This window comes from Ipomoea triloba, chromosome 9, assembly GCF_003576645.1.
Source record: "Ipomoea triloba cultivar NCNSP0323 chromosome 9, ASM357664v1".
NCBI classification, from domain to species: domain Eukaryota; kingdom Viridiplantae; phylum Streptophyta; class Magnoliopsida; order Solanales; family Convolvulaceae; genus Ipomoea; species Ipomoea triloba.
The window spans coordinates 31,516,738-31,539,201 of NC_044924.1; the positions used below are offsets into that span (position 1 = coordinate 31,516,738).

At 36.6% G+C, this 22,464-nt stretch overlaps 5 protein-coding genes across 8 annotated transcripts in view; 3 read left to right on the forward strand and 2 right to left on the reverse strand.

Annotated features, from left to right (window-relative positions):
• Positions 1-22,464, forward strand: part of LOC116031004 (putative pre-16S rRNA nuclease) — a 518,904-nt gene that overhangs the window by 249,116 nt on the left and 247,324 nt on the right. The gene's annotated exons all lie outside the window — the stretch shown is intronic.
• LOC116030985 (2-(3-amino-3-carboxypropyl)histidine synthase subunit 2) lies at positions 2,746-7,414 on the reverse strand. 2 transcript variants are annotated; one of them, XM_031273403.1, is made up of 11 exons: positions 7,123-7,414; positions 6,544-6,710; positions 6,233-6,444; positions 6,026-6,134; positions 5,229-5,586; positions 4,598-4,667; positions 4,423-4,490; positions 4,109-4,224; positions 3,931-4,037; positions 3,643-3,782; positions 2,746-3,231 (listed from the first exon to the last, which is right to left on the reverse strand). In XM_031273403.1, the coding sequence occupies exons 2-11, from the start codon at positions 6,622-6,624 to the stop codon at positions 2,990-2,992; spliced, it is 1,503 nt and encodes a 500-aa protein (XP_031129263.1). In that variant the 5' UTR covers positions 6,625-6,710; positions 7,123-7,414; the 3' UTR covers positions 2,746-2,989. The 2 variants fall into 2 exon arrangements, with proteins under 2 accessions (XP_031129263.1, XP_031129262.1); XM_031273402.1 differs by having other exon boundaries at positions 6,544-6,635; positions 7,123-7,413.
• LOC116031008 lies at positions 8,735-10,511 on the reverse strand. Its single transcript, XM_031273433.1, has 5 exons — positions 10,368-10,511; positions 9,853-9,991; positions 9,553-9,634; positions 9,190-9,306; positions 8,735-8,994 (listed from the first exon to the last, which is right to left on the reverse strand). The coding sequence occupies exons 2-5, from the start codon at positions 9,969-9,971 to the stop codon at positions 8,944-8,946; spliced, it is 369 nt and encodes a 122-aa protein (XP_031129293.1). The 5' UTR covers positions 9,972-9,991; positions 10,368-10,511; the 3' UTR covers positions 8,735-8,943.
• On the forward strand, positions 10,712-17,186 carry LOC116030981 (inositol 1,3,4-trisphosphate 5/6-kinase 4). Its single transcript, XM_031273391.1, has 13 exons — positions 10,712-10,923; positions 11,473-11,508; positions 11,955-12,153; positions 12,436-12,462; positions 12,652-12,746; positions 13,555-13,623; positions 13,906-14,108; positions 14,766-14,919; positions 15,188-15,301; positions 15,496-15,558; positions 16,042-16,187; positions 16,304-16,445; positions 16,859-17,186. Exons 1-13 carry the CDS (start codon positions 10,777-10,779, stop codon positions 17,000-17,002), a joined length of 1,539 nt encoding a protein of 512 aa, XP_031129251.1. The 5' UTR covers positions 10,712-10,776; the 3' UTR covers positions 17,003-17,186.
• Positions 18,169-20,771, forward strand: LOC116030987 (inactive glucose-1-phosphate adenylyltransferase small subunit 2, chloroplastic). Of its 2 annotated transcripts, none has more exons than XM_031273404.1 (9): positions 18,169-18,423; positions 18,525-18,818; positions 18,931-19,194; positions 19,295-19,462; positions 19,555-19,658; positions 19,738-19,852; positions 19,926-20,024; positions 20,110-20,220; positions 20,327-20,771. In XM_031273404.1, the coding sequence occupies exons 1-9, from the start codon at positions 18,265-18,267 to the stop codon at positions 20,441-20,443; spliced, it is 1,431 nt and encodes a 476-aa protein (XP_031129264.1). In that variant the 5' UTR covers positions 18,169-18,264; the 3' UTR covers positions 20,444-20,771. The 2 variants fall into 2 exon arrangements, with proteins under 2 accessions (XP_031129264.1, XP_031129265.1); XM_031273405.1 differs by having other exon boundaries at positions 19,741-19,852.

Below are 22,464 nucleotides of genomic sequence, written 5' to 3' on the forward strand. Positions count from 1 at the left end.
AAAACCTCTTAACCTCTTATGAGTTATCATTTATCTTCATTTTGTGTATGAGTATAATGCTCAACATCTCAACTGCTCATAATGTTTTTTTTTTTTGTTTTGCGAAACAGAAATATAGATTAATTCAAATCAGTACATAATACATCACAAATGAAAGATGGAGGGTTCGAAAACCACTCTGAACAATCTGACATAGAAACAGACCGTCTAGCTAACAGATGGGCTGCCTAATTCGTAGATCGCTTGACAAAAACTAAACTACTATAAGTGAACAAACTCAATAAGTTTTTAATATCTTGCAGCAGTAAGTGAAAGGAAGAGCTTCCCGTGTTTGCAATCAATCCATGTACCACTTGGAGTGAATCGGTCTCAAGCTAGCTAAGAGATTCACTGATTGCTACTGCTTCTGCCTCTCTTGAGGTGTAACATCCTTTCCATTTGGAGGCTCTAGCAGCTACAAAAGAGCCTTGATCATTCTTAAGCATACATCCAAAACCCATGCAAGCTGCATCATCAACATTTAATTTTAGGAAGCCATGATGAGATTTAGACCAATGTTCTTCTGCTCCCCTGCCCGTGCGAACATCATGTCTGTCTGTTGTAGCTTCCTTCCAATCTGCATAGTATCTTTGTGCTCTCGTGACCATGGTAGTTGCGGACTCCAAGGGTTGGTTCCTCCATAAGATGTTGTTCCTCAAAGTCCAGATGTTCCAACATACCATATACATAATGTGCATAATTGGTTGCTTGTTAGAGAATCTGCCACATTGTTAATCCATTCATGGAAGTTGTCCCAAGTTCCAGGCGGTGTTTGAATTCTGAGATAGTTCCAACAAGCACCTGCAAAATCACACTCAACAAACAAATGGAAAATGGATTCTCTTTCTCTATTGCACAGGAGGCACGTATCAGTACAATTAATATGTTTCTTCATCAGGTTGTCTTTGGTAGGAAGACACATCGTGCATGCTTGCCAAATGAAAGTTTTAATCTTTGGAGGTACATTGCTTTGCCAAACACTGCTCCACTTTTGGGTTTCTTCCTCCCTTAGTTCGCCGCTTAATACTCTATAGCAGCTCCTCACCGAAAAGTTTCCATTCTCTTCAGGCCCCCCATATGGTTTTATCTTGCACTTGTTGTATGGGTAATGGTATGGCTCATTGATATCTACTATTTTGTACAATAATTCACCCCTTATTTTAGTTGTTTTGATGCTTATTTTCTTTATCCTAGTGAAATTGAGAATTGTTTGTGTGTTATATTGTCCCAAGGCTTGAATTATCTACAAGGGCAGCAAAGGAAGAATTTTGGAACTTTTTGGACAAGTTTTAGAAGAAAAGGAAATTACCTAAAGAAGAAAAGGAAACAAGAATAAGAATTGGAAGCTGCCTCATGGGCTCAAGGCCCATCTATCTCCTATATATTCTTGAAGAGGCACTCCTTGGAGTGTATTCAGATCTTCCGTCTCCGCCGATCAATGTCGCTCAACGACCACCTCGACGAGACAATTTTCTTTTCTTTTATTATAGCTTCATCTACCACTACTTTCACTTCTTTTCCTACCATTACCACGAGTAAATTAACTGGTGGGGAAAGCTATGCTTCTTGGGCTGTATCCGTAAAACTCTAGTTCAAAGGCCAATGTATGTCTACTCATTTGGACACAAAGTTTGAAGATATTGAAGAGAATAAAAGCAAATGTCAAAAGATAGATGCATTCTTGTGCAATACGCTTTGGCAATCGATTGATTCCAAACTTCATAACATCTACAAGGCCTATGATAGATGCATTGTTGTGTAATAAGCTTTGGCAATCGATTGATACCAAACTTCATAACATTTACAAGGCCTATGAAACATGTTATGACGTTTGGAACAAAGCAAGGCCACTTTATACTAATAATATCTAGCGCCTTTATTCTCTAATTTTCAATATACTCAACTTTCGTGGTACAATTGATATGGATATATCAGAATTCCTTGGCCGAATAAAAGCATTACAACAAGAATATAATAGTCTGATGCTTCATGACTCATGAGAAGATTGCAGAAGGTCATATGAAGCAGTATGACTAGTTATTTATGGTATTCACCTTAGCTACCATCCGTCCAAAAGGGGTATCAGTGTTATTCTCCAGAACTCAAACGTCATTTTGTGTCTACGGATGTCATTGTTATTGAAACCACTCCGTTTTTTCAGTCTACACCAGCTGACACAATTTCTATTTCAGAGGTTCTCCCTCTTCCTTAACTTGGTCCACTCTATCTTGATCAGGAACCTCCCTACTATAGACCGCCCTCTTAAGTCTATAAACGTCGTCCTCAACTTGTGTTTATTTAGGCTTTTGTTAACTCGCATGTGCCACCCGATCCTTCGGTTGCGGTTCCACCACTTCCACCGCAATCGGACATTGATTCCATTGAAACACTCATTGCTAAATCGAGACCAAATTGGTAATTTCACTATAGTCAAGGGACCATTTCAATCAAAAATTAATTACCAAAATGGTCCCTTAACTATAGCAAAATTATCAATTTGGTTCCAATTTAACAAAAATTTAACACCAAAATAAATGGAGGACCAAATTGGTTAAATTTTTCAAAGTCGATGACTTAATTGGACAAGAAAAATTGTCAAGGACCAAATTGATAATTTTACAATAGTCAGGGGACCATTTCGGTAATAAACTCAAATTTTAACTCTAGATTTTATTTGATAATTATAACTCAGTTACAAAAAACATATAAGGTGCAAAAGCATTGTGAGGTTTTATATCAACAAAGACAAGGTCAAATAGACCCACTTTTAACATTTTTGCTAATGCAACAGCGGCAATAAACCATCATAGTTATAAAAATCTTTTCTACAAGAGATAAAAAGTTGACATAATATAGTGACATCAAGCCTATAGTGAAACATATAATTATACAAAATTTGACATCTTGAGTTGTATTGGGTATTTTCTATAGCAAGACATGACATGTTACTCTACTGCCTGGTCAGATCATCTGTATACCCTGAAGCCTTCCCACTCCTACCTATCAAAAATGGTTCAGAGATGTTACTCTCACAATGAATGTCAAGACCATGGAAAGACCGAGCTGCGAAAAAATCTGCCCCCGATTTTGTTATTCCCGTCATCACTGAACGAGTCTCATTGTCACGAACTTGTAGCGCCTTCTCTGTAATACTCACCAATGCAGAAACTCCATCCTCCACTTCATCCACCTCTGGTAAATCATTGTTAAGCCACTGTCAAAAAATGTGACAAGAATATGCCAAGAGAAAATGCACAAACCAGTTCAATGGTTCATACACACAAAATAACAATAAGCACATTCTCTTTTCTGGAAGTTCATTTACCTATGTTTCATATGGTATAGTTGATTATAGTAGAAACACGTAAAATACTTTCTTCTTGCATATAATCACATTGCAGAAAGAAACATATATATCTAAAGCAACCCAATCCACGAAACAAAAGTATTCGATTTGAAACCAATTTGACAAAACTCTACCCATCTAGTCAAAATTCAAAGTGTACATTGTACAACTGTACTATGGTTGTCTATACCTTTACTAGTTCCCAAAATGCAAAAGTGACTATAGAAGAAGAAATCAAGAGAAGCAGAGAAAATAACCTTTCTGATCAAAATCTTCCACATATCCACCGTGAAGGAAAGAAAATCGTGCTTCCTCTGATTGCTCGTTTACTTCCACCGGAATAGAACCAAGCAAATCGCGAAACTCAGTCATATATGCTCCTGTCCATTGACTTCCTCTAGAAAATATTATCAACATAACAAGAAATAAAAAATCTTTAGAAAATATACATATATAACAAAAATAACATTTCTAGAAGGGCATCTTGTACAACTTTGGCCACAGTAAAAGCAATATCACAACCATGCATGCATTTGAGATCATACCTGTTGAAAGCAAGCATCGCTTCGAAGGGAGTGATAATGGGAGCTAAGAACTCTTTACTATCCAATAGAGCTGTTTGTGCGCAAGAAACATAAATGAAAACATCACACTGCAGAAATGCAAGAAGGGGTTTAGCATTCTCATCACCATTTGATATATCAAACATGTAAAGTCACTTGCCTCAGGAAAGTTGGCAAGTTTGGCAGGATTTGGTCTACCCATAACAAACGTATAAGCTTTCTTTCCAGCCTTTGTGATCAACTCTTTCATTTGATGAATCATGTGGAGATAACCAGCTGCACCAACAACGGTGTGGGTTGGGATTGGGGAGCAAGAGGGAGTTAGCATTACACTTATACCATAATAATAATAATATATATTCTTCAATGTATCAGCACAAAACCATTCTAAGTAAGCATGATTATGCATTATTGAGAACTTTAAGAAGTAAAAGAAGTAATGCCATGCAACTGTGCAAGAAGCCAAGAACCTACCAACTCCAAGAGTTCCCACCAAGATCCCAACTATGCTAGCATCCTTTGCTTTTTCAACTAGAAAATACCTGTAGACACATGTTTGTCAAAGAGATAAGACAAAGAAAAAGACACCAAGTAAATTTTTAGACTACATATAGTATCTGGTCATTTAACAGAAAAGCGAATGCAATACCTACGCTTAAGTATCATGTTCTGAGAAGAGAAGTCATTTACCAACCAATCTTTAGTTGCATCATATCTGACTGGGAGTAAAGAAAAAGATGTAAACACATTAATGAGTAATATTTATAGAACAAATCCAAGGTCAACTTTTATGAAAAGGAAAGTGTATTAGTGCTACAGTGGAATCATACTAAGTCCGAGGTAGATTGTAGTGGCATGCAAAACTTCAGTAAAAGCAATAAAGTTTATCTTATCAGAACCAACAAGCAGTGAAAGGCTAAAGCAATATAAATGACATATACAAAAAGCTATTGGAAACAATCTTATTACTGAAAACACACAATCTAAGAATTCAAGGCTATTAAAATGTATGCTGATTCATGTATATGGTTTGTAGCTTTATTGCAAACCTCTATCTTCTTGCACTAATGTCACATATAAGTGTATTTATTTTGGAAAAAATTATAAATCTAACAGTGGCTAATATACATCAGAGCCCTACCAGTTATCACAGAAGAATTTCTCTGCGCACTTGACAAGAAAAAGAAGACAATGAATGTGATGGGGAAAAACCAATTAATCATGAGAAGAGGATTTAGTAAACAATAGTAGAAATGTTGACAACAAACAAAGAGCACTACCTAATTCACAACTGTTGAATGTCAATAACACATTTGCAAAAGCTGAATTTTCTGAACCAATATAGAAAATCAAATAATCTTCCATTTTATGTCCCTTGGTTAAGCTCCAAGACAACCCTCCTATAGCATATGTTGCATCCATTTCCTTAGAACGGCTTTCATTACCAGTTCCACAGTCACCAGCTTCTTCCTTCCCATTCACATATCTAAAATCTTCTGATGGACTAGTAACAGAATTTATAACATCAGCATAACAAAATTCCAATTTAGATGAGGGGCTATTCAATCTTGATGATTCTTTGATTGCCACTTCTTTGATTTCTGGTATCGCATGTGCATATTCAAGTCCATAAAGAACCTACATTAAACATCGCATATCCATAAGATTGTCATTTCCTTCGCCAACTCATCCATTCCTTTAAAAACAAAATATGATTGATTGTGTTTGTTTATGTTTCTTTATGGATATAAGCAAAAAAGAGCTACCAAATGGCCACCACCATCACCCTGAATTCAAGACACTCACTGGAAAGCATAAATACAACAATCAAACTTTGAAAAATGTAGCAATATCAGGACCAATTTGAAACAACACAAAAGAAATTTACATATAGATTTAGAGAAGTATGCTTTGCATCACATAGCTATTGACAAATTTTAATGTTATGACTAGTTTGAGTAAATATGGGGCACTGTACTGTAGTAAGCATAGAACAAAAGTGACATATATTTCCCTACCTAGAAATATCGCAATCTCAACTCAGAAAAAGAAAATAAAGAAAATGCATAAGCTTTACCAAAACTGGCTTTTCATTCTTCAATGCGTGACCACATAGTTTCTCTACACAACTTGGAACATTAATTGAAGCTTTTCCAAAAACAAAGAATGCAGGAAGTGTTGACGTCCTGAAACACAAAAAGCACCAGCTTTTAGAAAATTTGAATTGCAACTACTGCAAGATTCTCCAAGGAAAACAAAAAGTGAGAACATATTGTCTACTCACGGACTAAGGCATGTGTGACCGTAATGGATAACACAGTCTGCATTTGCATGAGCTGCTCCAACCTCGTCAACGCAACAATTGCCATAAGTTGTATCAGCCATTACATACAATTTGACTTCCTTCGTGTCTATGTTTAACTCTCCAAGAGCTCGAATCCTCTTTTGCAGAGCTGCTACTATTTTTGTTGAATGCTTCAATAGCTCATCAGGGAACTGAGGTTCAAAGTTAATATACTTCCATATATAATAGAGAATATTTGAAATTATGAAGAAGCTGGACTTATAATCTAAAGAGAAAGTGGCCATTATTACCTGGAGAGCTACTCTTCTGAAGCCTTTAAGGCAGATAAATTCAGCCACGCGGGCAGTATCATAAATTGAATCAAAATCCATAGGCAGAAGAGCTGGTGGAGGTGGCAGCAGTGGCAGATGAAAAGCAAATGGGATTACAGAGAAAGAAGACACAGCCAATTAGAGGTCTGCATTCAGCAGGTTTAGTCCATAACAGACTGAAAATCAAAATAACCATCTAATTTTCAAATGTACAATAAAGATTCAATCTTCCATGTCCTGAACCCAGGGTTCAGGGGAATATTTTCTCATCCCTGCAAAAATTCCACTGGGGACGGGGATTCAATTTAAATACGGACATTCCCACATTTTAACCGACCACCAAAATTCCCAGTATATAATCTCAATCGCAAGATACAAAACACACTGATATAACAGGCAATATAAGACACTGAATCACTAATACAACTATACAAGCTACATAACAAATCAACAAATATACGCTAATATAAGACACTGATACACCTAAAAATAATTAGGAGAAAACAAATACATCTACGTTAAAAATTATAAAATACAGCAATACTCAATAGTCAATACCTTTGACACTGATGAGGTCTGGACGTCTGACTTCTGCAGCGCTGATTCCGTCGACGTCTGCAGTCTGCTCTGCCTCCACTACGCCTGGTCTAGTCTGGTCGCCGCAGTCGCCGCGACGAAGAAGCGGACGTTTGGTCCTGTCGTAGTGACGGCGCTGTGGCTTGTGGCGGTGCTGAGGAGTAGTGATGTGGCTGTTGCCGTGTGGCGCCGTCGAGGAGTGCAGCGAAGAGGCGGAAGAGCGAACAGTGGTTTAGCAGGATTTATTCATTTTTATATCTTTGGTAAATGTCTTTATTGATCAAGCTTCACAATGCTCAATTATGTAACCTTGAAAAATGCTTAGATGTTCCTACAAAAGTCCCTCTTTTTTATTTTATTTTCTTTTTTGAATATAACAATTTTTAATAAGTTCAACTTTTTTAAAAAATGACAAAATTTGAATGATTTTTTAGGAGTGGAAAATATTTTTCTAATTTATAATTATACTAGTTACCATTAGCGCATTGCACGATTAGTTCAATGTCTATTTTTAAATTAGTATTTCATAATTTATCAAAGTATCATTCGGTATCCTGACGTATATTAATGTAGGATTATCAAATTTTTCATAAAATGTAGAGATGACCTAGAGGTGTAAGTATGTTTTTCATCATATTTTATTGATTTTTTTTTTATTTTTTGGATTTCTCATCCTGGTGAAGTAAAAACAAAGTTGATAAGTAACAAAGTTAATTTGTTTTTATTAACTTGGTTACTTGTCAACAAGTTCCGGCACTTAGAATCCATAGGTTTGATAATAACCACATTCTGAAGTGCACTTCATCATAAATGCATTTTCGTTCTTTACAATTCTTTGGGCAACTTTCAAGCTCAATGGGTGTCATCTTCATTATCAAAGATGTTTACTACTAAAAATATTCCTTAAAAAGTATTGGATTAATGGGGTGCTAAACTAGAGGAAATTTTAAAGGAGGTTTTAAATTTATTTCAATTGAGCTATTGAAGTACTTAAGTTTGAGAAGAACAAAATTGAGATGCGTTTCTAATCTAATTAAATACGCAGTATATAGGATATTTTCAAAACTTAGGACATTTGATTAGAAGCACATTGATGTGATTGAATTGTCAATTGAACTCTTAAAACTTTATCTGGCATTCCCTTGTGTACCGTTAGCAATAGCCATATAGGTGGATTAATCATTGGATTACTGCACAAAGCTTTAATGCTCCATTTAAGATTGGAGAATTACTATCTTTACAATTAGTTGTGTTTTATACAAACAACTGATACTTTTGGCATCAAATTATCAAAACAATGTATGAAATAGGAAAGTCAACAAAATTATGAAGACTAGGAGTTATAGAGTTGAAACAAGAAGATGGCGAATAAATATTTTTGTGCCTAGAAAAGTTGACAAATCTTTGTTCTTTAAATCTTACGTCATCTTCAGAAGATGATATTCTTGATATCCAACATCCTCTATGTGTAGTTCTCGACTATAAATGATATGGAATAAAATTTAAAAAAAAAGATAAAAAGAAGAAAACCACAGGACATCATAATATATTACGGAGTATTATTTAGAATATTAACACTACTAAAATCGCTATATAACAGTCAAAATATCTTCATTTAGAATTCGTAGCACTACCCTATTGTACAATTACATCTCACACTTGAGAAACAAAGTCCATATAAATTGTAAGGTAAATTAGACTTCTCATAAGCACAAACCAATTCTAATGCAGCTTTGAGCATTTGGTAGAGAGATAGAACATAGCCATATATCCAGGATGACTAGGGGGTTCATGCTCTGGACACTACCCACTTCCATCAACTTGCCCATTGGAGACAAGGTGTGCCATGTATTGCTGTCACAAACAAAATGCAGAAGCTCAAGTATAGCATATACAAATCTATCAACACTAATATATACATGCATACACAAAGATTTATGTCATATTCAAAACAAAGATTCATGAGGTTCAATAGTATAATCTGTGTATGGATGTATTCAAAAAAAGAAAAAAAGAAAAAAAGTTATAGAAGAATGATATCATTCTCACCGAGTGATATGCATATGGTGATTTCCCTTGGCGTTCAAAATGTTTGGCCATGATGCTCCATTCAATTGGCCCCCACTCTTCCTCTTCAAAACAATTGGCTAGTGCAACTTTGTATAACTGGAGCACAATAATGTATGCAGAAACTACTCAGATAAAGCAATTCATATAATATGCTCTTGGTACAAGCTTGCTTTAGTGAATTATATCTTGAACATGTTATGTGCTCATTTGATACAACTTAAACAATCTACCAAGTTCAATTAACTCATTTCTCATAGCTTATAACTTAAAGATCGAGTATTTGGCATAACATATTTGGGCTGCAAGCTGATAAATTGTGCACTATAAATAGTTTGCACCAACCTTTGATTGGTCAGTGAGGAGCTCGGTGCCAGCTGGGTAAGACGCATAGAATTGGTCAGCTCTGGAGTAACCAGCTCGAGTGCTGCAATTGCCAAATCAACCATATAATACATCTTAAAGTTTAATGTCAGAAAATGCTTTAATTTTTATCAGTATATCATAGTACTCAGACATAATCAGCTAGATTATGTAAATGCTTGGAAAAGCATATATTCAACACAAAAACCAAAGATACTTGAGGAGCAAATATGCAAAAGACAGATGAAAATTCAGTCTACAAAGAAACAAACCGAGACTCACGTATTGTTGGTGTACATATAAGTAAGGAGTGCGGTGAAGCAATAGAATCCAGTGTAGGACACTACTCTCCTAAACTTCTGGATCTTCAGGATCTCTAGCCATCCTTCATACAACCACATTAGTTTCGAAGCATGCACACCTGAAAAACATACGCAAGAAAGAAGGGATTATTCTACATTACTTCATATTACAATTCTCAAAAACATATAATGGTGCTTTATAGATTTAAATCATGATTAACTGTACTGCTCCCAAAAGGGTATGTGGTTTCATGAAAATTCAAGGGAATTAAATATCCTATCATCCTCCTGTGTGTCGAATATGATATTTGATTGTAAAATACTGCTATGTAAAAATTGAAAATTTTGAGATGAGTCGTGTTAGAATTTAGATTAAACCGAACAAGTTTTTGATTATTTGGGCTGGGCTAGATTAATGGTTGACGAGGCGCAAATCCATATTGATTAGAGGAGAGATTCAAAGGAATTGAAAGCAGTTAATAACAAATAAGTGACCTGGATGGTTGGATTTGAGGATGGATTTCTGCAGACTGAGAGGCGGCGGAGCGCAAGCAATTCGCCTTAGCTGTGAAGAGTGAGTGAAATGAAATCTTGGTTTAATCCAATTCGCCAAACGTCTTCAACTCTTCTATTCTATTGGGTTTCAATTCAATGAAATACAAATACGGACGGACTGGGCTTCAGAGCTTTGGTATCTATGACTCTGACCCATTACCATTTACGAAATTACTTTAAGCTCCCTTTAATTTATGAAAACTACATTATCCCCCTCCCTCTGTCACTCTGACTGAGCTGAAATCTGACGCAACAAGACCGCACTTCTATGCGCATCAATTTTGAGGAACAATCTATGTAATCTGTGCTTTTGTATAGAATACTTGAAAAACACAGAAGAAGAAGAAGAATGGGAGGAGGAGTGAAGGGAATTGTGTTAGACGCCTCGGCATTGTTGGCCGCCACCGTCGACGGCGATGGAAATGGATCATCGGCTTCTCTTCGTCCCGGAGCTGAATATCTGCTCCGCAAGCTTCGATACTCCAAAATCCCCACTGTGTAGCATCTTTACATTTCTCAATTTCAATTTTCTGCATCATCTTTTACTCTACCTAGCTGGATATAAAGATCATTTCAATAATTCTTAGCTAGCTGAAAATGTGAGCTTTCCCTTATCCATGCAAATCACCCTAGCTCTTACATTAGCTCTTGGATTTTACTGAATTCCATTTCCATAAGAGTTAGGACGAGACTGATTACTCTAACTGGCGAAGGAAACATTTAACTGATAACAGTGAGCATTTTTGGTGAGGGCTGGCTAAGCAATTGTGGGATAACTAGGAAAATGTAAAAATCTATGACTCAAGGAGGCCGTTGTACTGCAATTTCAAAGCTTTTAATTTAGTTTCTATTGCAGACTCTATAAAGTCCTAAGAAATATTACCAGCAGCTCTTAAGTCAAAAGCCAAACAAGATCTGAACTTTGTCATTATATGCTAATTACATTTGATTTATGATTTTCATATGGTTGTTACTGTTACTGACTTACTTCTGGATAGCTTGTTCTGCTCCATGACTAATCTATTTGATTTTCCAATCTATGCAGGGAATATCTTATGCAGAAGGCCTTTCCGCACTTGAGGTAATAATAGTCCATGTCATCTTTACATTGCATAGTCTGCTCTCCAGTTGGGATTTTTTTTTGGTGTGTAATTCTTTCTAAAGAAGTGTACCTTAAGGTTCTAGCCATAACTCCTCGATTATTCTTTATATAAAAACATAAAGACATAATAACATCTGCTTGCAATTTGAGGAAATAGAATACCAAACAGGTTTCTGTTGAAAAAGTGAGATAAAAAGGTTTATGTTTTCTTGTATTCAACGTCTGCTGGCAAATTGAGAAACCTCTTAGTGGATGTGGCATACTTGCCTCTTACACTGAACCAAAAAATTTCATCCTTTATCAAGACTTGGTTTGAATGTCTATTTAGATTTCTGAAGTTTCAAACTAGTTCACCCTATAAGTGGAATATAGGTGTATTGAGAGAAGTGATATATTTTCCTAAAACTTATATTTGATTGCTACAGGTGAACCTTCTTCAAGATAAAGCGAAACTATATTCCTTTGATTGTTTCGTCTTGAAGTCTTCAACAACTGATGACTTAGTGCAAGAAACTTCTCTGGTGTGGGGTGACAATGAAGGAAGCTTTATGTACATCATTTCTGATTATAAAAAGGAGCCCTTTCTCAGCCTCAATAATACTAATTGGGTTACTGTCATTCTACGTGAGTTTTACTACTAAGCTTCAAAATTAGGGCAGATTGGCAGACGAAGATAAAAATAATTAAATAAACACTTGTATGATTACTCTCAGGACATTATTATTATTTTGTTTGAGTATTCTTAAATTTCTAAAGTAACAAGTTCTCACATTTGGTTGGAAGATTTTTCTTATAATGCCTGGAATTCATATGGACTAGTTTTGTCTTATTTATACAGTACTATTCTTTTTTATAACATATTACATTATAACATAAGATTTTTATTTTTTTCTTCTTCTTTTGCAGGATCTCCTGGACAAGAATCAGATAATGGTGTGTAGTTTTAACTTTGGCATTTAATATCCTTTAACAAATATTATGGATATTTCTTCATCATGAGGTTTTGGTATGTGTTATTTGCAACAGTGCCATGCTTGAGATTAGTTGAGAATATTGTTGACTTCTTTTCTCAATCAGTAGAAGATTCATTATCTTCTAAATTAAGTTCTGCATTTGTATCAGATGTCAAATGTGCTACTAGAAGTGAAATTCCAAGCACAGTTTTCATTAACAAACTTGAAGAGGTGCCCTTTACCATCTGCCTTTTTAATAAAAAGGTATTGGGAGTATTTAGTTGCAAAGAAGAAAAATTATCAACTTACATGAATAAAATGATCTTGAGATTATGAGTTATGGCATGCTGATAGTTCAAGCAAACTTTTTCCTTATGGTCTCTACTAAACGTTCGATTCAAACATTCCTAGCATATGAAATTGAGTTACCTTCTAGTTGATCATTTTCATTTCAAAAAGAAATGAACTGGTGTTGCATGTGGTATATCTAGTGATTGTCCACTTTTTTCCGTTACTTTGAGCTAGTAGGCTTATAAATACAATCATCATCATCATCATCATCATTGGAAGATATTTTCTACTCATCATACCAAGCATACAACACCCTCATATATGCATAGAAGGATTTACAGGGGGCTTATAACTAAAGGCAATAAATGAGAACAAGGCTCAAGGGCTTGGACGACTAAAGGATTCCTAGGAACTCTAAACATTCAGATTAGGAATTCTAACTATATTAGTTCTCAACAATTATTATTATACTATTATTATTATTATTATTATTATTATTATTTTACTTTGTAAGAGAAGCCCTTACTAGATGTCATGTTTTCTGTTTGTTTTACAATTCTTCTACTTCTATGTTAATGAAGAGGGTTGATTTAATTAAAGTTGAGTGTAATGTTTTTCAAGGTAATAAGTCGCTGGTTTGGGAATTGCTGCAACTATTAGTATTTGCCTGACACTGAATTACATCTATATTAAATTACCTCTAGATTTTATTGCTAATGGAAGATAGCTCAAGGCTTCTCCATACTAAAATCGGTTGTCTTTTATGTCATTGCACATGCAGGCAATAGGAAAGGAAGTTTTGGTAGTTGGTTATTTGATGAAGCCTTCCCGTGAAGAAGATTTTGCCAAGGTTAGCCCTGTCAATAACGTTAACGTATGTGTTGTCAAAATTGTGAAGTTGAACTCTACAAAAGGGTGGGCACTAGGCATATGTAATTTATACTTTGTTCTGACTTCTGGCGTTCCTTTATATTAGTACTGTGAACCAATTTCACATCTGTATTACTTCATTTTATAGGAGTTTGTGAACAATTTATTGGATGATTCACTTACTGTATTGGGAATATGTGATTGTACTTTCCTGATCCTGAATTCAACAATAGCTGCTTATATTTCCTCTCGTCTTTTGCAGAGAGGTGCATTCCCCTTGAAACCTACACAGAATGGGTTAATTTTCGTGCCCCTTAATTATGAGCTCCCCATATCATCTCAGATAGAAAACATTGATGGAGTTCTTCATAAAGCAACTGATGAGATTATAGCAGCAGAAATGAGCAGTTCATCTGATTTTGCAAATAGAGTAGTGTTCACAAAGGGCATGCAAGAATTGCAAAGGTAACTTTGTACTTTAAGCTAGTTGTCACCAGCAGCTTAAGTTGGTGTCAAGGCTTCTACCCCTTCTATGCAATAACTACAGCTTAGTAGTTCACTAGTGTATTTAAAGTAGTGCTTTTTTTTGAAAAGTGAATTTAATTTAAATTCCGGGAGTAGCATCAGAGTTGAGTTTATAAAGAGCCCAATAGATTGTGCTGTGTTTTATAACTTGGTACTGATCCAATTAATTGTGATTCTATCATCTCAAGATGGAGCTCACCTTCCTCTTTGTAGTTTTACGTACAAGAATGATTAATCTAACATAAGATAGTTAATGAATTGAAGATATGTTTATATCATTCTTTCTTCCATTTTTTAATATTCTACGGAGTACTTTACAACCTGGTCCTAGGATCTCATTTTGTCATCATGTAGTCAAAAACTGATTTCCCTCCCCTTCTCAAGCCCTTTAGCACTGAATTGCCTATGTGGTCGTCACATTCTTCTCCTTCCATACTGTCTATTTCTCAACAAAATCCAGATACCAACTATCTTTCCTTCAATTAACAAATATGAAAGGTTTTACAAATGTTATTGCCTGCAATATTCTGATTATCTAGTCAAATGGTTTGGTGTTAATGTTTTATAGATTTCATCAATTCAATGATTTCCTTGCAGGTGTACTGAATGCCATCCTAACTGCAGTGTGATTGATCCATTTAATAACATCCACTCAATTATGGATCGGCTGAAAATCCAGCAACTTCTTCTTGGCTTGGAAAACCTTAATTCAGAAGGCCACCCTAAAATCAGGGGTCCCCATTTTCTCAAGGTCCTTTTCTTCAATGGTATCCATGAAAAGAAAACATCAAATTTATAATATTGACACAAGACTTGTATGACTTTAATTCAACTTGTTAGTTGGCAATTCATGTTTCATTTCAATAATTAAACTTGCTAATTGACAATTTACGTGTCATTTAGGAATTAAAGCATGATGTTTTTACTTCGCATGAAGTATCTATTTGCAAAATCACAGGCATTGCCAAAGCTTCTTTACTATATTATGAATCTGATTGCATTTATGGCTCTCTATACAGCTCAATAGCTTTGGTGAGTCCCAATTGGAAAAGAGATTAGCAGATGCTAAGCTGTGCCTTCCAACTATTGTTAAACCGCAGGTTGCTTGTGGTGTAGCAGATGCTCACAGTATGGTAATTTCCACTTACCATTTGAATGCAGAATAAATTACGCATACATTTTTATAGCCTCCTTCCGTTGTTGGCTGTGTGGAGGAGTACTGCTATCATCCTTTTCTGGGCCTATGAAGAAAGTTTAGCCAAATTTATTTTTTCAATAGCACATTCACTTTCCTTTGAATCCTTTCTTCCATTTTCTAATTTTGCAGGCCATTGTCTTTAAAGTTGATGACTTCAAAGACCTCAATGTTCCTCTTCCAGCTGTTGTGCAGGTGTATTTGATGGGAACTTTAACTGAAGCCTCTTGAGTTATTATTTTAGCAGTGATATCCAAGAAATCAGTTGTTTGTTACTTTGTTTTCTTCATCTGTTGATTAATGCCTAGTCTATGATCCCCCATTCCTCTCATCGTTTATTTTCTGCATGTTATTTGCAACTATTATGAATGGAATTTGAGTGGCCCCCAACTAGAATGTGATCAAGGTTAGTTGAGTTGTAAATGTGATTCAGAACTGTTTTGAGACACTTGGTGTAACAAATACTAATTAGGTTAGCAATAATGGTAATAACCTTCAATGGAACTTGTACACTGTGATGTGGGTTTACTAGGCAATTTATTTTATGATTGGGGTAAAAAGATTTGGATTTCAGTATGTTTCAACATTCTACACAGTTAAACAAATGGTTTCTGCGGACTACATGGTTTTGATATCTGGACTATGAATATCAATATGAATAAGTAAATGGCATTGCAGGAATATGTGGATCATTCATCTACTTTGTATAAATTCTATGTCTTGGGGAAGAAGGTTTTCTATGCAGTTAAGAAGTCTACACCTAATGCAGACACCTTGATGAAATTATGCGACAGAAATGGGTTCAAGCCATTGCTGTTTGACAGGCATGTTAGCATGCTACACTAACCTTTTCTTTGTTTTTTCCCATGTCTTGAAAGCTGTTCAATGTCTATACCTCCTAATAAGAAATATTTACAGCTGGTAGTAACTGCTCTTGCAGCTTAAAATCTCTGCCGATTGATAAAGAGAATGCACATTCTGGAGATACAAGTGATAAGGGCATTGATCTTCAACTTGTGACTGATGCCGCAAATTGGCTCAAGAGAACATTAGACCTCACCATCTTAGGCTTCGACGTTGTGGTGAGTACCATTATTCTTCTTAGAGTTCAGTTTTTACTTTGTGGAACCTGTCATACTATTTCAAAGATATGCCGATTGGCACTTCAAGGATATGACTTGTTGCCTTAGGAGGAGTGGCATAGTGGCTCCTATTTCACTTTCATACATGATATGGGGGCCAGCAGGCATTCTTCGTAGAAAGTGGGAGGGGAGGAGGTCATAACTAACAAAGTGATGCCTGGGATAATAAAAGAGTTGCTGAAATAAAATCAGGAATAGCTACTATTGTTACTTTTGTGTCAATCTACTATTGCTTTGAGCCGTGTTTGACATACAAAAACATGATATATGCCATTCTGTGTTCAAATAACTTGTAGTTCATGTCCAGCTTTTCATTAGTGATCCATTGGTAATTTCTTTTCATGGAATATCAGATCCAGGAAGGCACCGGTGACCATGTCGTTGTGGATGTAAACTACCTGCCATCATTCAAAGAAGTTCCCGATGACATCGCCATACCTGCATTTTGGGAAGCAATAAGGGATAAGCTAGATCTGAACTCAACTTCAGCTTCATAGTTTTCAAGCACACATTTTGTTTCTCTGAAACCTAGCTGGCTAAATATCTAATAATTGCAAAATACGCCATTTTGTTGTAATACGGGCATGATTTCTATGTTTGTCTGCTGTCATTTTGTTGTACAATCTCAACTCTACTCTGTAAAACATGTATGAAACTTGTTCAAGACTGTTGTTTCATTTACTTTCCAAATTGTCTGTGGGGGCAGTGGGGCTGTGATTGTGAGTTGCAAGATTCAGTTTGCATTTACAGCTAAAGTTTTAGGGGTTTTATAATTTTGTTAGTGTAGTGTATTGAAGGATTCATTGTGAGAGGGGAAATGATCAGAAGATATGCCTGCCTTTATTCTCACTCCATTCTCAGTTTCAAACATAAGCAACACCCTCTCAAGCCTCCTCCACAGTTCCAACCCCAAACCTTGATGCTTGCTTCTACCAAAGCATGCATCTTATTGGTCCCCATTTGCTAAAGCATGTGCTTAATGTTTATTCTTAGGGTTTAGGGTTTTAAAAATTTTTACAGTCGATCAATGCCGATGCTGATCACACCCGATATTATCTTGCTATACCATATATAATTGTATCGGGTATTACTGATCGGTTTCTAGTACAATCATGTATAATTTATATGATAACATCGAGTATGTGCACACGGACATGTGGAAGATTGAGGGTGAGGACTTGGGATCAAACTTTGGCAGTTACAGTATGAGCGTTTCACTCAATATGGTGGACTCTTTGTGGGCACCAGACACTGATCTTCCCACTTAAAAGACCACTGAGTCACGTGATTTTTCCCCTCACACCAATTAATCTAATATACTTTACTTAAATAAGTTAAAATGTGTTGCATAATCTATAGTTTACCAAGGTGGCTAAGCACTTTTCTGAAGAAGAGAGCTTAAGCAGGTGAGAGGGAGGATTGTCTCATTTTGAAGTTAAATCTACAACTGTTGTTTTTAACCATACAGTAAAGATGGTTTTCTACTTTCCTCCTACACATCTTAAGAGACAAAATGGACAACTTTTATTCTTGTTGATATAGTACAGAAAAAAGTATAATAAAGAAACTTGGAATCAAAGTTAAACAGTGTTGTATTGTATTTGATGAGATGAGATGAGATGAGAGCAGGGAGTTATGCAACAGTAGGCAGTCATGAAGCAGAAGAAACCTCAATATTCCTTTCTAAGATTAAGGTCTCCCCCTCTTAAATTCCCCTATGAAATGCAATTAGAGGGAGGATGAATCAAACATTCCTAGAATGTCTCTTCCAAATTTTCTGAATTTCAACATTAAGTCCCCTCTTTACTGTCCCAAACCCTCTGAGGCATTCAACCTTCATGCTGCTCCTTCAAACTTGTTTCTTTCAAGTTCTAAACACTTTGAATGCCCTTCTTCTCTCTTCCCTCCACCAAACCAGGTCTATACCGAACTTAATTAGCTTCTTTATACATTTCATTTCAATTCCTAGCAGTTTCTGAAACTTTTTTTTTTTTATATATATATTTGTGTGGTTGGCAGAGTGTTGCAGCCATTGTGTTTGGAGATGGATCCCATTCGCAGCTGTATCCCCTCACAAAGCGGAGATCAGAAGCTGCGCTGCCCATTGCAGGGAATTACAGGCTTGTCGACGCTGTTGTGAGCAACTGCATTAACAGTAACATAACCAAGATATATGCACTCACACAATTTAACTCCACTTCTTTGAATTCCCACCTTTCAAGAGCTTATTCTAGTGCGCGATTTGGGAAAGATGGCGGCTTTGTTGAAGTCGTTGCAGCTTACCAGAGCCCCGAAGGCAAGGGCTGGTTTCAGGTCCTAACATTTTCTTCTTTTTCTACCATTACACACACATATATATGATCATGATTCATGAATGTGTTTTCCTCAGCTCATTCAACTTTAAACCATCCATATATCTATCTAGGGAACTGCTGATGCTATAAGAAGATGTTTGTGGATACTAGAAGAGTATCCGTTTTTCGAGCTTCTGGTTCTTCCTGGCTACCATCTTTACAAAATGGATTACCAGAAACTGATTGAGGTTCACAGAAACAACAATGCTGATATCACAGTTGCTGTCTCTAGTAATACTAGCAGGCATGATGATGAAGATTCAGGGTTTGGATTTTTCCATGTAAATTCCGAAAACAAAGTCACAAGCTTTAATGAGAAACCAGAAATCCCTGCAGTATGTTTGTTTTCTCCATCTATCTTTCTCATCTCATTCTATCATTCAATCTTCCAGTGCAAGAATGGACAACGACACGAGAGCTTTTTTCCTCTTTCAGGCAGAAACCTCTGTGAAGATCAATGGTATAGGTAACGATAGCTTCCCGAGCATGGGAATCTATGTGGTTAGCAGAGATGCCATGATAAAGCTGCTCACAGAACATTTCCCTTTGGCCAATGACTTAAGAAGTGAGATCATACCAGGTGCAATTTCCTTGGAAATGAAGGCAAGTCCTACATGTCTTTCTTACTTTACTGCAAATCCTCATCATCAAGTTTGTGTTTGGCATTTTGAACAAAATCTTCTTTTCTTTTGCAGGTTTATGCATATAAATTTGATGGATATTGGGAAGACATGAGGAATATTGAAGCATACTACCGGTCGAATATGGAGAGCACAAAAAAAACCAACAATGCATACAAGTAAGCATGCATATATAATCCAAAGTTCATCACTTTTCACACAACACCTCTCTCATCTTTAAATTACATCTTTTGGTAGCAGCTTCTACGACAGATATTCTCCGCTTTACACTTTACCTCGCCATCTCCCTCCAAGCCTCATAACCGATGCTGTCATCACCGACTCTGCCATTGGCGACGGTTGCATTCTCAATGTAAGCAAAACTTACATTTTCAACGAAGGAAATGCGTTTATACTTAATCAATACAACTACTGTACAAGTGCAGAGGTGCAGGATCAAAAACACAGTGGTTGGCATGAGGACAAGGGTGGGAGAAGGGGCAGTGATTGAGGATTCGGTTGTTTTGGGTTCAGACAACTATGAGGTAACATAAACACCATTAAACTTTAGTCATCTGCAATAGTTAATATATATTTAAGTGAGCAGACAAATACATATGCATGCAACAGAGCATTTCGACAGAAGAGGAGACTATTCGCACCCCTCTTGGAATCGGAGAAGGCTCCCACATAAAGAAAGCCATAATCGATAAGAATGCAAGGATTGGCAAGAATGTTAAGGTACATTAAGATGAAGATAGATGAGCACTGCTGCAAAGTGCAAAGGCGATTTTATATATTTTGATGAAGACTGGAGAATTGAATAATGCATTTTTGTTTGTTGCAGATATTGAATAGGGACAATGTGCAGGAAGGAAACAATGAAGCAGCTGGGTACATTGTTAGCAGAGGGATAGTTGTGATCCTCAGGAGTGCAGTAATCCCAGATGGGAGCATTGTGTGAGTGACAGACACATCCAATAAAACAAAACTGATGAGGATTGATTATTGTTGTTGGGATCAACTAACGAAAACCGCAAATGAAGCTGCCAATGTGCTGTCATGCCCAAATTTTGGCAGAGATCCTTCTCTTCAAGCTAAGGATGATCAGATCAACATTCAACACACATTTCATGCATCAAGATCCCAGTTTGTCTGGGAAACAAAAAACAAAAAACAAAAAACAAAAAACGAAAAACAAAAAACAGTAGGGAGTTCAGGTTTAATGTTCTGCCTTCAATTCTTTTATTTGAGTTCAATGTCAAATTCTGAAAACAAGCACATTTCAGTAACAATAGCTCCCAACATTCAACAATGGCTGCATGGATAAAAACACTGTGACACACTAAATCCCAGGGGTGGGCGTTTCGGACTTCGGTTCGATTTTTTTCGATTTCGGTTTTTCAGTTTAAAAAAAAAAAATTAAACCATTCGGTTTAACATTAGAGTTCAGTTCGGTTTGAAACAGTTCAGTTTCGGTTCAGTATTCGATTTGGTTTAAGATCCCCAAATTTCAACATTTCCTAATTTTCAGAACATACTATCACATAATCACGTAATTCATATCCAAAATCTAAACAATATATAACAAAATAGCAATTCAAAGTTCAAACATAATACTAAGTACTAATTGTAAGGTAACGAACAATTGTGACAAACAACAAAAGTGCAAAGTAGAGAACAAGTTATAAAGAAATCAAATAAAAAATTTAAGAGAGATATAAGTGAGAGTAGGAACTGAACGACGAAGCAGGCATCAAGGGAATTAGATTTACTTCTTTTTTTTTTTATTATTATTATTATTATTATTATTATTATTATTATTATTATTATTATTAAAACCTACTAAATCCAATATAACCAAATTGAACAATACTCAGAATAAACAAATTTAACTTGGAACTATCAGTTCCTGTGAATTGAAGCACAGTTCCTGGGTACACAAAAAATAAAAGTTAATGGATTTTAATAACTCGGGTGCCCCGAATTATCAAACCTGATTGTGTAAGGATTATGACAAAGGTAGAATAGAGCAAGGGTTACTGTAATAATAAGGCAAATAGATAATCTCAGAGATTGAGTCGTGTATTAATGAGAGACAACACTATTGCAATTTCTTGGAATATGTAATAACAAGACAACTACTTGCCAAAGACAGATCATGTCCTAATTGGACATCTAAGAACATTTTTATACCAACTTGGCCTAACAAACCAGGAGAGAACGCAGGGGAGCCATCCCAACGGCCTGGACCACACCAGACGTCACACGACTTGGGCACTCGTGGACCAAGACCCGCCATTTGGCCGAGGGCTAACCTCAGCCAAATGGCGGGCTCGACTGAAGTTGATCTTGGTCGAGGGCTGACCTGGAATTGCTGGCAAGTCAGACAACTCCGTTCATAGTCTGCGCACTCTTTGGCCATTCCAGGCCAAAAGTTACCTTGAAGTATAACCCCCTGGGCCACGGTGTGGAAGGGAACCATCTGGGAGGTCTTCACCCGTGAAGGTGATGGGCTCCCTTCTCTACTTCTTTTCGTGAGGCGGTCGGACCACCTCACCTACGTAGAGGCTTCTAGCCCACTTCTTCTTCTCGACCGGCGTATCCCCTCCCTCTAGCCCCTCAAAGATGACATGAATTACTTGTTTCTTTTGGGGGTGAGAGTCCTCTAGCTCCTTCTCATATTCCTCAGTGAGCTGGCCGAGCTCTCTCTTGCGCGACCCCGAAGGGGGTGGCCCAGAACCACTCTTCTTCTTCCAAACATTGCTTGGTCCTTGCCCTTACCCCGACCTTTTGACGAATTGGCAGAGGTAGCCTCTTTGGATGAGTTCCTTTATTTGTCCCTTAAGAACCATGCATTCGTTGGTGCTATGCCCGGATTTTCCGGTGGAACCGGCAATACTTATTCGGGTCCGCATTGGGCGATATCTTCATGCACTCTTCTGGGAACTCGACGATGCCCATATCTTCGGCATGGCCCAAGAT

Excerpts from the sequence above, each read along its gene's own strand:
- LOC116031008 (XM_031273433.1), bottom strand. The coding sequence starts at position 9,971 with ATGTGGTTGTATGAAGGATGGCTAGAGATCCTGAAGATCCAGAAGTTT. Across the intron at positions 9,635-9,852 it reads TATATGTACACCAACAATAC|CACTCGAGCTGGTTACTCCA; the intron begins GTGAGTCTCGGT and ends TGGCAATTGCAG. Across the intron at positions 8,995-9,189 it reads CACCATATGCATATCACTCG|CAATACATGGCACACCTTGT; the intron begins GTGAGAATGATA and ends TGTTTGTGACAG.
- LOC116030985 (XM_031273403.1), bottom strand. The coding sequence starts at position 6,624 with ATGGATTTTGATTCAATTTATGATACTGCCCGCGTGGCTGAATTTATC. Across the intron at positions 6,445-6,543 it reads TCAGAAGAGTAGCTCTCCAG|TTCCCTGATGAGCTATTGAA; the intron begins GTAATAATGGCC and ends TTTGAACCTCAG. Across the intron at positions 4,038-4,108 it reads AACTTGCCAACTTTCCTGAG|TGTGATGTTTTCATTTATGT; the intron begins GCAAGTGACTTT and ends GCATTTCTGCAG.
- LOC116030987 (XM_031273404.1), top strand. The coding sequence starts at position 18,265 with ATGTCTCTTCCAAATTTTCTGAATTTCAACATTAAGTCCCCTCTTTAC. Across the intron at positions 18,424-18,524 it reads TCTTCCCTCCACCAAACCAG|AGTGTTGCAGCCATTGTGTT; the intron begins GTCTATACCGAA and ends TGTGGTTGGCAG. Across the intron at positions 20,025-20,109 it reads TGGGTTCAGACAACTATGAG|AGCATTTCGACAGAAGAGGA; the intron begins GTAACATAAACA and ends TGCATGCAACAG.
- LOC116030981 (XM_031273391.1), top strand. The coding sequence starts at position 10,777 with ATGGGAGGAGGAGTGAAGGGAATTGTGTTAGACGCCTCGGCATTGTTG. Across the intron at positions 12,747-13,554 it reads TCTGCCTTTTTAATAAAAAG|GCAATAGGAAAGGAAGTTTT; the intron begins GTATTGGGAGTA and ends TTGCACATGCAG. Across the intron at positions 16,446-16,858 it reads TCTTAGGCTTCGACGTTGTG|ATCCAGGAAGGCACCGGTGA; the intron begins GTGAGTACCATT and ends ATGGAATATCAG.